The sequence below is a fragment of the Mizuhopecten yessoensis genome, unplaced genomic scaffold, assembly GCF_002113885.1.
Source record: "Mizuhopecten yessoensis strain PY_sf001 unplaced genomic scaffold, ASM211388v2 scaffold10007, whole genome shotgun sequence".
In the NCBI taxonomy this organism is placed as follows: domain Eukaryota; kingdom Metazoa; phylum Mollusca; class Bivalvia; order Pectinida; family Pectinidae; genus Mizuhopecten; species Mizuhopecten yessoensis.
Window position 1 is genome coordinate 224,222 of NW_018408332.1, and position 13,904 is coordinate 238,125.

The following is a 13,904-nucleotide window of genomic DNA, read 5'->3' on the forward strand; positions in this document are numbered from 1 at the left end:
CTAGGAACGGAGGTAGCTCCCCCGGTGGTTCTTTAGTAAATACACTCGTGAAGAAATTAACCAATACTTCTGCCTTCTCCGAATCACTAGTTGCTATTTCTGTAGGGTTTCCGTTCAATCCTTTTAGGTCCGAAATTCCCGATCTCACTTTTCTCTTAGCATTTATATATTTCCAGAATCGTTTAGGCTGGTGCTTCGCATTAAGTGCAATTTCCTTTTCCATCTCCTTTTTTGCCTTCCGGAGTTCCCATTTGACTTGGTTTCTGAGTTTGGCATACTCCTTATACCTATCTTGTGTTTTTGTTTCCATAAACCTCGTCCAAGCCCGATGTTTTTTATTGATTTTATTCCTAAGATCCCTGTTCAACGCTAGGCCGTTTTTGCTGTTTGCAGTTGTGTTCTTCTTTTTTGGGATATATTTGTCCACAGTATAATGGATACGGAGAAATTTGTTGTACGCTTCTTCAGTATCCAGGTTAGACAAAGTTTCTGTCCATTCCACTTCCCGTAGTTCCTTCTTCATGATGTGGATTGGCTTAAAGATATTGGTGTCCAATGCCAGAATTTCATTGGTACATACATAAAATTATTTATTCTTTTATATGCAAAAGACACAGTTATATTATCAGAATCTGCGGAAGGTCTACAAAAAGCCGTAAATGTAGTTGGTGATGATTGTAAAATGTGGAGGCTTAAAATTAATGTTCAAAAAAGTAAAACAAAATATCTTTCAAAAAAGGAAAATACGTCTAAATTTTACATTTACCTTATATGATAGTGAAATTAAAATTGTAGATTCATATCCATCCTCGGGATAATTCTAAATTATACCGGGAACTATGGTAAAGCTAAAAAGAAAATTGCTGATCAAGCAAAAAAAAGCATTGTTTACTTTATATAGAAAGATAAGAAATATAAGTTTGCCTATTGATCTACAATTGAAATTATTTGATATTTTAGTTAACCCAATATCATTATAAGCTGCTGAGTTTGGGGCTATGACAATATCAATATCAATATCCTGGAGACAATACATCTGAAAACTTAATATTACAAAGAGTACTCCCAGCTATATGGTATATCGAGAAAAATTCTAGAAATAGAAATTGATTGTAACGTTCGACATCGTTTATATCCAAAACAGACACTTAATATTTCACATTGAAGTCTAGTATCTCCGCAACCAGAACATCCAAATCCGTGGTTCTCATAGTGTTATGTAATGAATATCTGATTATATTTAAATATGGTATATCTTTGTGTGTTCTGTTCTTTTGTTCTGTCGTAAGAATAGCTCCTCAGAGCTAACGTTTCACGTTACACATATATATACGAGGAGATGTGGCCTCATTTGCATCAATCTGATTAAAATCATCTGTTACATGGCTCCTAGTACGAAGTTAACGAAGCCTTGTAACATATGATTTTAATCAGATTGCATTTGCATACGACATTTTCGTACGTTTGTCAGACTACAAAAAAGACTGGTTCATGAATGAAATATATCACCGTTTTTTCAGGTATGGGTTTATTTTGAGCAAGATAAAAAGAGCATTAAGCAAAACTGCATATTTAAGCGTGTTTTTTAATCAGTGATTAAATCTTATGTTTTCCGGACGAATTCCGGTAATTTTTTGTGTCAGTTTACAGACGATGGCCAAACGTCTAAAATATCCTTGTGTTGTGTCCAGCAGGTCACGTAGTTACGAGATATAGCTTGATAAAATGTCTGCGCGGAAATACATAACGCGCGAAACTGGTGTCTAGACGATACTGCTGTAGCTAACCGTTCTGAGGGAGATAACTCGCGATCGCATCTCTGACTCACCTGCCCGCTTCACAGGTAAACATCATCTGCGCATGTACACAGGTGTGCGTCCATGTTTGAAAGCAAAGGAAGGAATTTGCGCTATGTGCTGAACTAAATACACTGTTTACAATGAAGTTACTGCTTCTGTTTGTGGTACTCCCGGTCGGTAAGTTAATACTTATTACAAAGATATATTAGCCGACGATTATTGTTGAAACTACAGGTGGATTATGAAGGCACAGGTGTGTTTAGATGTGACATGAGTCATGTACTTCCGGAAGTAGCTATGATAGTTGAGTGTTCGTATATAACTATTATTTATAATTACAGAATACATAAAATGATACGTGTTTTGTTACCATATACACAGGTTCTCCAATCAAAGGGGCTCGTTACAAATGTCTGATATACACATATGCTATACATATACTACTATCGGTCACAACACATAAGTTATTGTGTATATCATATGTGTATTTCAGACATTTGGAATGAACATCTGTGCTCCAATTTAACTTTAGTGAAAATGTACTATATTATACCCCTTTTTAATGAATGTGAGGCACCAGACGGACAGAAATCTGCGACAGTGTCCTTTGTCACAAAAGTTAACAGCTTACAATTTGCAAACCTGAGTTTTCTCTGGCCCTCTATCAAAGACCTGTGTTGTGTGTAATGGGATAGATCCCACATCAATAACGGCTGTCTTTGTATTTTTCAGCTCTATGTGTTGACCCAGAAGTCTTGATTCAGGACACAAGACCTCCGACGAAAAGGACCCCTGGTGGTGTAAACCAAATCGTCATCAATAAAAGCGAGGATGCTTACCTAACATGTGTTGTACACAACAAAGATGCCGACACTAAGGTAAGATTTGATCAATTTTAGGAGGTACTGTGTCTTACCCATCACCTTTAATTACCACTTCAAACTCCCCCAGTAAACCGACAGAAACGGAGGTAAAGAGCTCACCTCATATCAGCACCCAACCTGGTATAATTTACATGTACCGTAAAGCCCCGTTAAGTCAAACTCGGGGGGTCCAGATCAGTAGTTCAATGAATACATGGTATTCAACGAATCCGAGGTTCGTCCAACATCATCATTTTTTTTATCAGGTGGGACGAAAGATGGTACAAGCACTGCAGCTATCGTGGATAGTAGATGATAGAAATGAAAAATTCAGTTTAATAAAGATGACAACATTTAATAAGATATAAAATAGCTGAATAGTTTGAGTAATCCGAGGTTAATTTACATCGAATATATAAGAACACCGTCGGGACCAAGAGAACTATCCGAGTAATGCGAGTTCGAGTAAGTGGGGTTTCACTGTAGTTGGAAATAGCAAATCAGTTCTTTTTTGCCAAAAAGTTCAGTTTTATAAAATCAAGGTTGACCTGTAAGAGTAAATGCTATGTTTTTATGTGCAGGTGGAGTGGAGATATTGGTCCCCTAAATTCTCCTTCACGATATCTACTGGACAAGACTCCAAGGATCCGTTCCATTATCAAGTTGACCAACCGTCTGCCATTTCGTGGCGTTTGAAGATCCAGAATGTGGAAGTCTGGGCTAATGCTCGTTACTTTTGTCAGGTTCTGATCGGTGACAAGAAATACGCTAAAGATGAGCGTACGCTCAGGGTTGTAGGTGAGTCAGCAAGTGAAAATAGGAAAAGGGCAATTAATCTTAGACCTGTAGAACTCTCCTGGGTGTAGGATAAAGAAATTTCTATTGAGGGGCTTTCAAGTTTGGTAAAACCTGTGGCCTACTGAGGTTTTTGTCCAATTTGAATATCACAAGGATGAGATTTCCTTTTCTTACTCTCCACAATATGAAAGAATATTTTCTCTCATTCCAATTACCAGAATATTAGCTCAGAATTCATGACAATGCCTTCCGACTGGCTACCATTTTGAAATTATCATTTTTTCCAGAGCTTTTTTGAAGATTTCAAATTTGGTCGTTGATATTTAACAATTAAAATTCCATTCTTCAAAGTATGTTTGTTAAACATTTACTCTGTGTTGTCAATGTTTCTAATTATTTGATACCTTGCTTCCATTCCATATTAGATTTACAAAGTAGAATTGTCTAAAACAAGTATTTGTTTTTACAGATCCACCTAAGATCCTGGACCTGTTGACGGACAGTGATATGACCATTGAGGAGGGCACGCTTTTCTCACTCCGGTGTAATGCCACAGGGGAACCATTTCCCAAGGTCAAGTGGGAACGGCTGGCTGGAGGACTCCTCCCTAGTGGGGGCGCTGAACACGCGGTCAGTACAATATAGGTCACATGGGCAATATATAGGTCACAGGAATGGTACATACACATGGACAATACATAGGTCACAGGTAAATACACTATTGTATGGGATACTACATTCATGTCACAGGGACAAAGTGTAGGTCACAGGGACAATAATTAGGTCACAGTGAAATTAAAAAATGTCACAGGGCAAAATATAGGTCACACTCAGTGAAACTATATAGGTCACAGTGAAAGTACTCAAAGTCAGGCAAAATAAGGTTTACAGGGACAATATGTAGGTTACAGGGACAATATGTAGGTTACAGGGACAATATGTAGGTTACAGAGACAATGTCTATCATAGGGACAAAGAATGTAGGTCGGGACATAAATATAAGTGACAGGAACACTTGCTGGCACCAACTTGACATCATGTTTGTGTACAGGTAAAAGTTGGTGTTTACACAGTGTTGGTTGCTGAGTCTAACAGTAACATGGTGTACTCTCTACTGCATCAGCATAAAGAGGAAGATAAATAGCTGTATCATTTATATTTGACTCGCACTATAACTTTAAAGCATTTAAAAATGCAATTATGAGGAATGTCATTTATTTTTCACATTTATGAGGTCTTAATAACATTGGGTTCTGGACATGTTTAGCATGAGTAATACACTATAAGTCAATATGGGAGTACATTAATGGTCAAATGGCAAAGGAAAACAGGCATTTATGATTGATATCACATGGTCACATACAGGTCACTACTATACTATAGGTCACATATCTGTATTTGCTGTTTTATACAATAAAGGATAAATGACCGTAAATCGTTGAATTTTATTGTCAGATTTCTATTTTTGTCCTGTATTTTTTGTAACCTAGCAATGCTTGAACTTTTATTTGTAGGATTTCACCATGAACATGGGTGTCGCCACCCCAAGCCATCGTGGAGCGTACAAGTGCACAGCGGAGAATGAAGCTGGGAAGGATACGCGTATTGTTGCCGTCAGAATAGTGTGTAAGTACTTTATCAATTTACTGATGATCGATTGTAATCAAAATTGATCAGTTTACCCTTTCCAGTCCCGATTATCGATTATAATTTGATCAATATAATCAGTTCATCATTGAAATCCAAGTGTGAAATGTGTTCAATGTACTGGTGATTTTTAATACATGTATATGATTGATAAATCTGCATGAAAGTTGGTTAAGATCCATTCATTATAAAAGAATGAAACCTAATGTACAGTAAGCAGCAATGTCTACTGATGTAGTAGTAGTGTGCTCACGTGACTGGGGGGTTCAGCCCCATATAACTATAAACTGATTATGCAATCGATAGCTTTACTACTTCCAATAACAAACTGATTGTCAATTATAATTTTACATGGATTGCCCGTCACTAGAGTAAAATGTACATGTTGTTATGTTTCCACCCAAAATCAGTATACACTTCCTTTATGTAGAAACAGTATTTCAGCTTCATAAGGCTTGTCTAAAACTGTCCAAAATATAATAGGGATTAAGGCTTTCAAATTATAGACACCACATTTGACAACAAAGTGTCTGATTCATTGACAGAACCCCCATATCCTTTTTCTAGTGAACACATCCAATCATGTCCCCAAAATGTACTAACTTATTGACGAAAGTGTCTATTGTGGCTATTTTTGGGATGTTTGAAAGGTTTTTATGAAAAAATATCTCTCAATTGGCAAACACCCTAGGGGTTTGTAAATTTGAAAATAGAAGTTAAATGAAAGCTTAGAAGCAATTAACAAAAAATATTGCCCTTTTCAAGCGAATTTAAGCCCAGTGCATCTTGTTTATAACTAACAAACTCTTTAATTTGGTAACATCTTCTGATGGATTTGAAGGAAGTGAAATTGGTTTATATAGACCATACCAGGGAAAAAGTACCATACCAGAGTAATAGTACCATACCAGGGAAATAGTACCATACCAGGGAAATAGTACCATACCAGGGAAATAGTAACATGACAAGTGTTAAGGATTCCTGTTTTACTTCATGTGAAACACTAAATATTAACACTTTGGTTTATCTTCTTTATGCAGTAACCTTCACATAAAGCTGACGGTGCAAGTTAAAAAGCTTTTAATTGAGATTTTTAAAAAAAAGTGGTTTTTTTTCTGCTTTTGAGATCTTCCCCATCTGTTCTGCCCATCGTTTCTAAGGAAGTGCCGACATTTTAGTTTGGTCCTTGCATGGTAATGAGTATGGGTCTTGCTGGGTATAAAAAGCGCATTACATAGACATGTCAGATTCTGTCTTATCCCCAAGGTAAAGATTATATTAATCTCACCCCAAGGGGGTAATCTGTTAGATAGAATTTGTGAGAATATGTTATAATCCTGTAATTTGAGTTGTTACACTGGCAAGTTTGAAAAGAATGAAAAAAACCCCTGTCAAAATAAATATTGGCCCTGAAACAAAAAAAACAAAAACCCATAGAAATAGATTGTGTGAATATGTATTTACAAAAATTATTCTTTGAATATTTTAGTCACTAAAGATAAAAACTCATAAATTTTAGCTTTATCCGATTTGTTTTTCATAACTATTGAAAAAAATAACATGATGGACATATTTTTACAGTTAAGCCGCGAGTGGAACAGCGACATAGGGTGGTGTCCCAGGCTGTAGGGTACCGGACAGATCTCGAGTGTACGGCTGCTGGATACCCTATACCCGAGGAGAGCCAGTTCATATGGACAAAGCTCGGCAAACCTGTTACTGGAGGGAAGTAAGTTTATAATGATAATTAATAATAATTTGAGGTTCTTATATACCACTTTATCACAACCTAGTTTGTAGGTTTTCTCAAAGCGGTATTATTCTTGGTTATAGGGCTTTTGCAACCAGCCAATATCTTTCTCAACTCCCTGGGGAGCATACAGCCAGTGCTGCCATTTTGGCGGTCACAGCTAGCATTCTACAATTCTAGTACTGCCCAACCACATACTCGTTTACAGCTGAGTAGACTGGAACAAGCAAAGTAATAGAATCCATCCCTGATGTGAGGTATTGATAAGGTTATTCAAAACCCAAGGGATAAAATATTGAGCAGGAGACAAGAGGCTTTGCCGAGGGTCTTTTGCTCAATAACTTATCCCGAGGGTTTGTATTACCTTATCCTTACCTCATATCAGGGATGGATTCTATTTCTTGCTTATTACCTAAAACCCGTAAAAACAGCTGCTCTTATAGTAAAGTTGTAAACTGTCTGCACATTTCTCATTTGCATATGAAGCACGGATGGCAATTGTTAGTGACGTCAATACGAACAATAGCGTGACCCCAAAAGGTCACTATAATTCCCCCACCAGTCTGCTCGTGTAAGCGATCTAGACCAGTGGGTCTGATAGAATTTCCAGCACCGCCAGAAATGTGGATATATCGGTCTAGTATGCAAGAATAAAGTATCTTGTTCAAAGATACAACACAGTGCTGTGATGCGACTCAAGCCAGCAACCCTTCGGTCACGAGCCCAGCGTCCTACCACAACACAGTGCTGGGATGCGACTCAAGCCAGCAACCCTTCGGTCACGAGCCAAGCGTCCTACCACAACACAGTGCTGTGATGTGACTCAAGCCAGCAACCCTTTGGTCACGAGCCCAGCGTCCTACCACAACACAGTGCTGTGATGCGACTCAAGCCAGCAACCCTTTGGTCACGAGCCCAGCGCCCTACCACAACACAGCGCTGTGATGCGACTCAAGCCAGCAACCCTTCGGTAACGAGCCCAGCGTCCTACCACAACACAGTGCTGTGTTGCGACTCAAGCCAGCAACCCTTCGGTCACGAGCCGAGCGTCCTACCACAACACTACCATGGCTCCTATGTTATATATCTATCAATTAGTGAGTCATTTTACAAGCAACAATGACGCCCTCACAATTTATTTTCATAGCTCTGACGGGTTTTTTTTTAGCAAGAAAGAAGTTGGTAAGTGTTAACGTTGAATCGGGATGGGACGGGACAGGACCATGCGGACATGGGCAACACTATATGCTCCCACCCCCCCAATTTTATAGTGGGGGCATACAAATTAATTGCTGTAAAAGTGAAGGGCAAACTGACTATAACACCAACCCAAAATATTTTCTAAAACTCTGTATGCAAGGGATCTGAATGACTATGACCTTGTCTATTTTGGTCGCCATTTTGTCGTGAGATGGTAAACATTCAACACTGACCTCATGCTTTATACTGGATGTTTATTTCAATCAATCAAATACACCAATCTAGTGACATCACTCGTGAATCAACATTTGACTTGTTTATAAATTCGGCGGATCATTTTGACTTTGAGCGTGACCGGTTTTAACTAGATCTAGAGGTTACCTAGAATTGTTTTTGTTTATCCGCTACCAAATATTCATATACATACAATACTAACCAGTCACGCATTAACATTTGAGGGGGAGCTTTTTGGAAGAGCATGGGTCTGATGGAAAATAACACATGCACATGCATGCATGCATTGTCTATTGTCCAAATATACATGGTTATTAACCAATGGAAAATGTTGTTAAATTGTAAACATGATAGAACTTGTTTTTCTTTTATTGATAGAACATATATAACTATTGATGATAAGAAGGACATAAAATGATTGTGTTACGTCAGATCCCAGACTCGCTGGTTCACTCCGGGGTCTGATATAAGACATAATCTAACCTCTAACTATAACTTTATTGATAAATTAAAGTGTTGTAACCAAGTCTAATTTGATTTTCTAGCTACAAGGTGATATATATCCAGGGCGCATCTGACCGGGTATTCACTAAACTGACCATCTACAACGTGCAGCTCAGCGATTATGGTCTCTATAGCTGTATGGCTTCCAACATCAAGGGCGACTCGACTCCAGCTCAGATAGAACTCAAACGTAAGTGTGGAAATCATACACTCCTACCAATGGGATTACTACTCCACGCTGGGGCTGTATCTCAACCAGAAAACTAGTGGTTTATAATCTGGGGTTCACACTTCGTGATATGTGTTGTTGTCAGTGATATGTGTTGTTGTCAGTGATATGTGTTGTTGTTGGTGATATGTGTTGTTGTCAGAGATATGTGTTGTTGTCAGTGATGTGTGTTGTTGTCAGTGATATGTGTTGTTGTCAGTGATATGTGTTGTTGTCAGTGGTATGTGTTGCTGTCAGTGGTATGTGGTGTTGTCGGTGATATGTGTTGTTGTCAGTGATATGTGTCGATAGTATAAATTTGTCAACTCTTTGTCGTTAATACAAACAACTAATCAACTTTGTTGTTGATATTCTATACAGGTTTTTTTTTTCTGCAGTTAAACTTTCGCTTTTTGTCGCCCTCCAAAATGAGGGCAATTTTACTATCGCAGTAAATATAAGTAAGCATAGCTATTAAATGCGAAGGGCGAAATTAACACTGGAGGAAAATTGACTGGGAGTAAAAATGTTCCAGTATATAGTAGTCCAACAGTATTGATGTTAATACTAGCCTTGAATCATTATCATAATCCTTGAATTTTTTTACGGTTCCTGTAATTTGAACTTAAAACAAAGTTAATAATTGTCTGTTTGCTGTTTTTCAGAATCCAACAGTCCGACCCCTGACAGTACCGGACAGATCCGTAGCGGGGCCGGGGTTCTCAGTGTCAGCCTTACAACCATTTTCACTCTCCTCCTGGTGTGTCTATTACAGAGAATGTAAACTTTGTCATGTCGGAAACTCATCATACAGAGACTGGACAAGTCTGAACCCTACATCAGGACCGGTATTCATCACACCGTCCTCAGACTGGACATGTCTGAACCCCACATCAGGGCCGGTATTCATCACACAGTCCTCATGCTCAAACTCAGATTCTGTGCTCAGATCATGTCAAATGTAAACATTGGAAAACAGTATTTGGCTGTAAATCTCTTGAAAATGTTTCTAAATCACTGACAAAATATGATTTATTTATTAAGTTGTAACCAGGACAAGAAATTAGGTTTGAGCCCAAAATCCATGCTTGAGCATGAGAATAGTTTCATGAATACAGGCCCTGGTCACAAACTTGAGTTGTACAAGTGTATTATGATTGTTTTTGTTTTCACGGACTAGACACATCTACAAGACAATAATTACACATATTTTACTCAGGTGGAGATTAGACGGTCCCTAATTTTAAAAAAAATACATGAAAATAAATTGACATCTCTCTCTTAAGCTACTTCTTTCTATACGTCTTCATTTGTAATCAAAGCCATTTACAGTAAAAGTAACTGAATAGTCTATGTATGTTTATTAAAAAAAGAATTGTCTTTTTACCAAATTTCTTTATAAAGCATCGAAGTAGGTTTTATTGTGATAAAAACTTCAGTTGGACTTTTATAACTTTTTGTGGTTTTCATGATTGATGAAAATAATTTAAAATGTTTATTCAGATATTCAAGGAAGATCAAAAGAGTTTGTTTTTTATATGAATTATTGAAACAAATGTCGAACTTTTCATTCTGTTTAGATTTTGTCATGCTAAAATAAGAACTAGAAATGATAAAAAAAATCTATTTAATTTATTGAAGATTCAGTTCACACAGCCAGATTTTGTTTTCAAATATTTTGAAAAGTTTAACATTTTCTCTAATAGCTATCAAGTTTTCGACTATACCCTCTTGTAGTCTATGATGTATTATCTATAGGACTTATCACGACATCATCATTGAACCATCTGTGACATAACAATAGAAAGTCATATTACACCAGTTAGTATGACAAAGTATGACATGGTGGAGAAATTCACTGCATAACACTCCAATAATGGTCACAATTGACAACACAATGATGTCAGGTCTGAGAACAAACAGCTTCTGTCTGCTGTATTGTACATTTTTCTAGTTACATGATTTAGTAATTTACCTAACAAATACAATTTTATTTCTGAAAACAAAAATCAATACATACCTTATAAAATTATTGATGGTGAGAAAGTTCTTTGTCTGTCAAGGAATTTGTGTTAACCCTTTCACCCCTAAGTATTATAAGTAGACTCTACCATGTATTGATATGGACGAGTCCATTATGATCTACAGTGGTAAAAGGGTTAAATATGCAAAAAACAATATATAATGTGATCATTTGTTCTTCCTTTCAAAATAACTCCATTATGCTAGAAGTGTTTCTGTTGGGTATTATTTTGTAACAGAAAATAACATTTACATAGTTTATGAAGTAGCAAACTGCTTAGATTCTGTTTCGGAGTAATACCTTATTCATAACTTAAGAAAGAAAATCAATTAATCTTTATCTTGTAGCCATATGTACATATTGAAGTCATATTCAGTCAATGTCTGTTATATTGTGTAATCAAGTGTTAAATACTGTAAAATTACTAATTTTCGTTGGATTATTTATTTTGTTGGTTTCCAGGGTTCTGCACAAATTCATAGGTCCGCGAAGTAATTACAAGTTTGACATAAAACAATTCTCTGTTAGAGTGGGTACCTGTAATATACATATGGGGGCGGGTCCAGGTGAGGGCGTAATGGGTGTACACCCCCCCCCCCTTTTTTTTCAAAAAAGCACAAAACAAAACCGTAATCTACTAATATTGTATTGAATATGGCAATTTATCATATTCATTAATTAAACACATACACTGATTTCATTTTATACTGATTCCTCCATCCGATGGGTGATCCGTAAAATTCACTATAAATATGATACTGGGTATGCTCCGACAAATGGGGTTGCATTTTCAGCTAAATTGTCTGAAATGGGGTATAAAAAATGTCAAACCCTGACACATTAACTATAAAAAATACATGCTCCAAATCAGGAACCGTTACATTAGTGCATTTCACAATTATTTTATGTTTTTTAGCAAAAAAAGGGTCCAATTTTTTTTTACCCTCGCTCCGCTCGCCGACAGATTTCATTCTACGCCACCTCCTTCAAATATCCAAGAAACGCCCCCGATTCATGTACCCACGGAATGGTGTTTTATCTGGAAACCACAAAATTTGGGCTCCACGAAAATATCTGATTTCACAGTATTTTAAATTTTTGTATATATTGTAAAAATAAACCATATTTCACACATATATATATATTTTTCTATGTGACCACATTAGGAGTTGTATATAAGAACGATATTTCTAAATGTCACCATTGGTGAAAAAGTATCTTCTTTTGTGATTCTTTTAAACTAATGCATGAATTTGAACCCAGAAATTGTTTCGTTGTAAAAAAAAATATTTGAAAGATTTGTCTATTTGGTTTTTGAATATAAATCATTAGAAATATAGAACAAATGTCAATATAAGTCTCAAAATTTTGGCCTATGGCCTTCTTCAAGGACGAAAGTCAACGATTGTATCAAGCAAGTCCATCTTGCTTAAACTGTATGATGTCACAATGACACATCGAATCTATGACGTCATAATAGCATGCCGTCAAAAATACAAAACGTCGATGCAATATTGAGAAATATATTGGGACTTCGCGGGACTTTTTTCTATATTTTTATCTTGTTTTCCCATTCAAAATCATCCATTGTTTATCAAATCATTAGAGCTAATAAAATATAATACAGTATACCTAGGTAGAGGTATGTATTCGTCAGTCTGATTGTCGTGATATTACCAGGTTACTATTATATATCTATCAAGTTTGTGAATTTGTTTCAGGAATTCAGAATTTTAACCTACAATTTGTTTATAATAATGGAGGCAGACTCAAATTGTACATGCGATTTTAACATGCTTCAACTTACCTTAACTTCCAGTTATTATGTCTTCTCCAATTTGCAATGTAACAGATACATTTAATAATTGTATGTTTGTAGATCGAATTAGGTGTGAATTGGGAGAGAGTGCTTTTTAAATATTTCATACATTTGTAAATTGTAACCTTTTTAACATCATCTTTTTGTACACAACATTTTAACAAACATTCCATTTTTTTGCATTACATTGTTTTTATATTTGATTTAAATACAATGAATAATATAGAGAAGGATACAATATATCTCTATAATATATACTTATATCACAGATAACTGTTTATCCAGGACCAAGTTTTATGTAAGCTTAACACAGAGTTAGACTGACCCCACCCATTAAATAATATCAAGTTGGAACGTCTACATGGGTTTAAGAGATTTTTACTTATGAAATCTTGAATGTTCATTAAAAACACTATATATAACTTTAATGTACCTGGTTAAAACAAACACCTGAAATTATGTATTCAAACTTTTTCAAGGAAAAAACCCATTTAATTGGTTCATGACAAATATAACAGAAAATTCAAAAAGATTTTTGAGAGACTGATGTGGTATAAGTGATTAAAAACGGCTGTCTAGGATTAATACTATGCATTATAATTTTGAGAGAATGAAACTGTTGTCTGTTCATATACATGGGTCATATGTCCATTCACATCCATGGTAACTGGTTAATGAAGAAAGATATGTGAACTATTTTCTACTTTCAGATAATTATTAATTTGTCAAACAGAATTATTGATAAATAAAGTGAAAAATTATTATTTCTGCTATTTTTTTTATATTTCTTAAAATATTAACGAGGGTTGAAATTGACATTGAAAATCGATTTTAATGATAAGTAAGTGAAAATAATGCTTGAAACAACTGCAAAACACAAATCTTGCAAGGTATAGATGTTCATCTTAATTCAAGAGATAATTAAGGAATGACCAAAACAGTTAACAAAACAGTACACACATGTATTTTAAGTAGATACAGCATCACCAGGAAAAAATATAATACTTAAAAATTGTGCATTTTCATTTGAAATATAAAACAAACACTTGTATGCATAAT

The 13,904-nt window shown here is 35.9% G+C and overlaps 1 protein-coding gene across 1 annotated transcript; it reads left to right on the forward strand.

Annotated features, from left to right (window-relative positions):
* Positions 1–1,842: 1,842 nt before the first annotated feature.
* On the forward strand, positions 1,843–13,609 carry LOC110459292 (protein amalgam-like). Its single transcript, XM_021511474.1, has 8 exons — positions 1,843–1,976; positions 2,532–2,677; positions 3,244–3,460; positions 3,930–4,090; positions 4,975–5,086; positions 6,689–6,836; positions 8,837–8,985; positions 9,669–13,609. The coding sequence occupies exons 1-8, from the start codon at positions 1,940–1,942 to the stop codon at positions 9,785–9,787; spliced, it is 1,089 nt and encodes a 362-aa protein (XP_021367149.1). The 5' UTR covers positions 1,843–1,939; the 3' UTR covers positions 9,788–13,609.
* Positions 13,610–13,904: the final 295 nt, after the last annotated feature.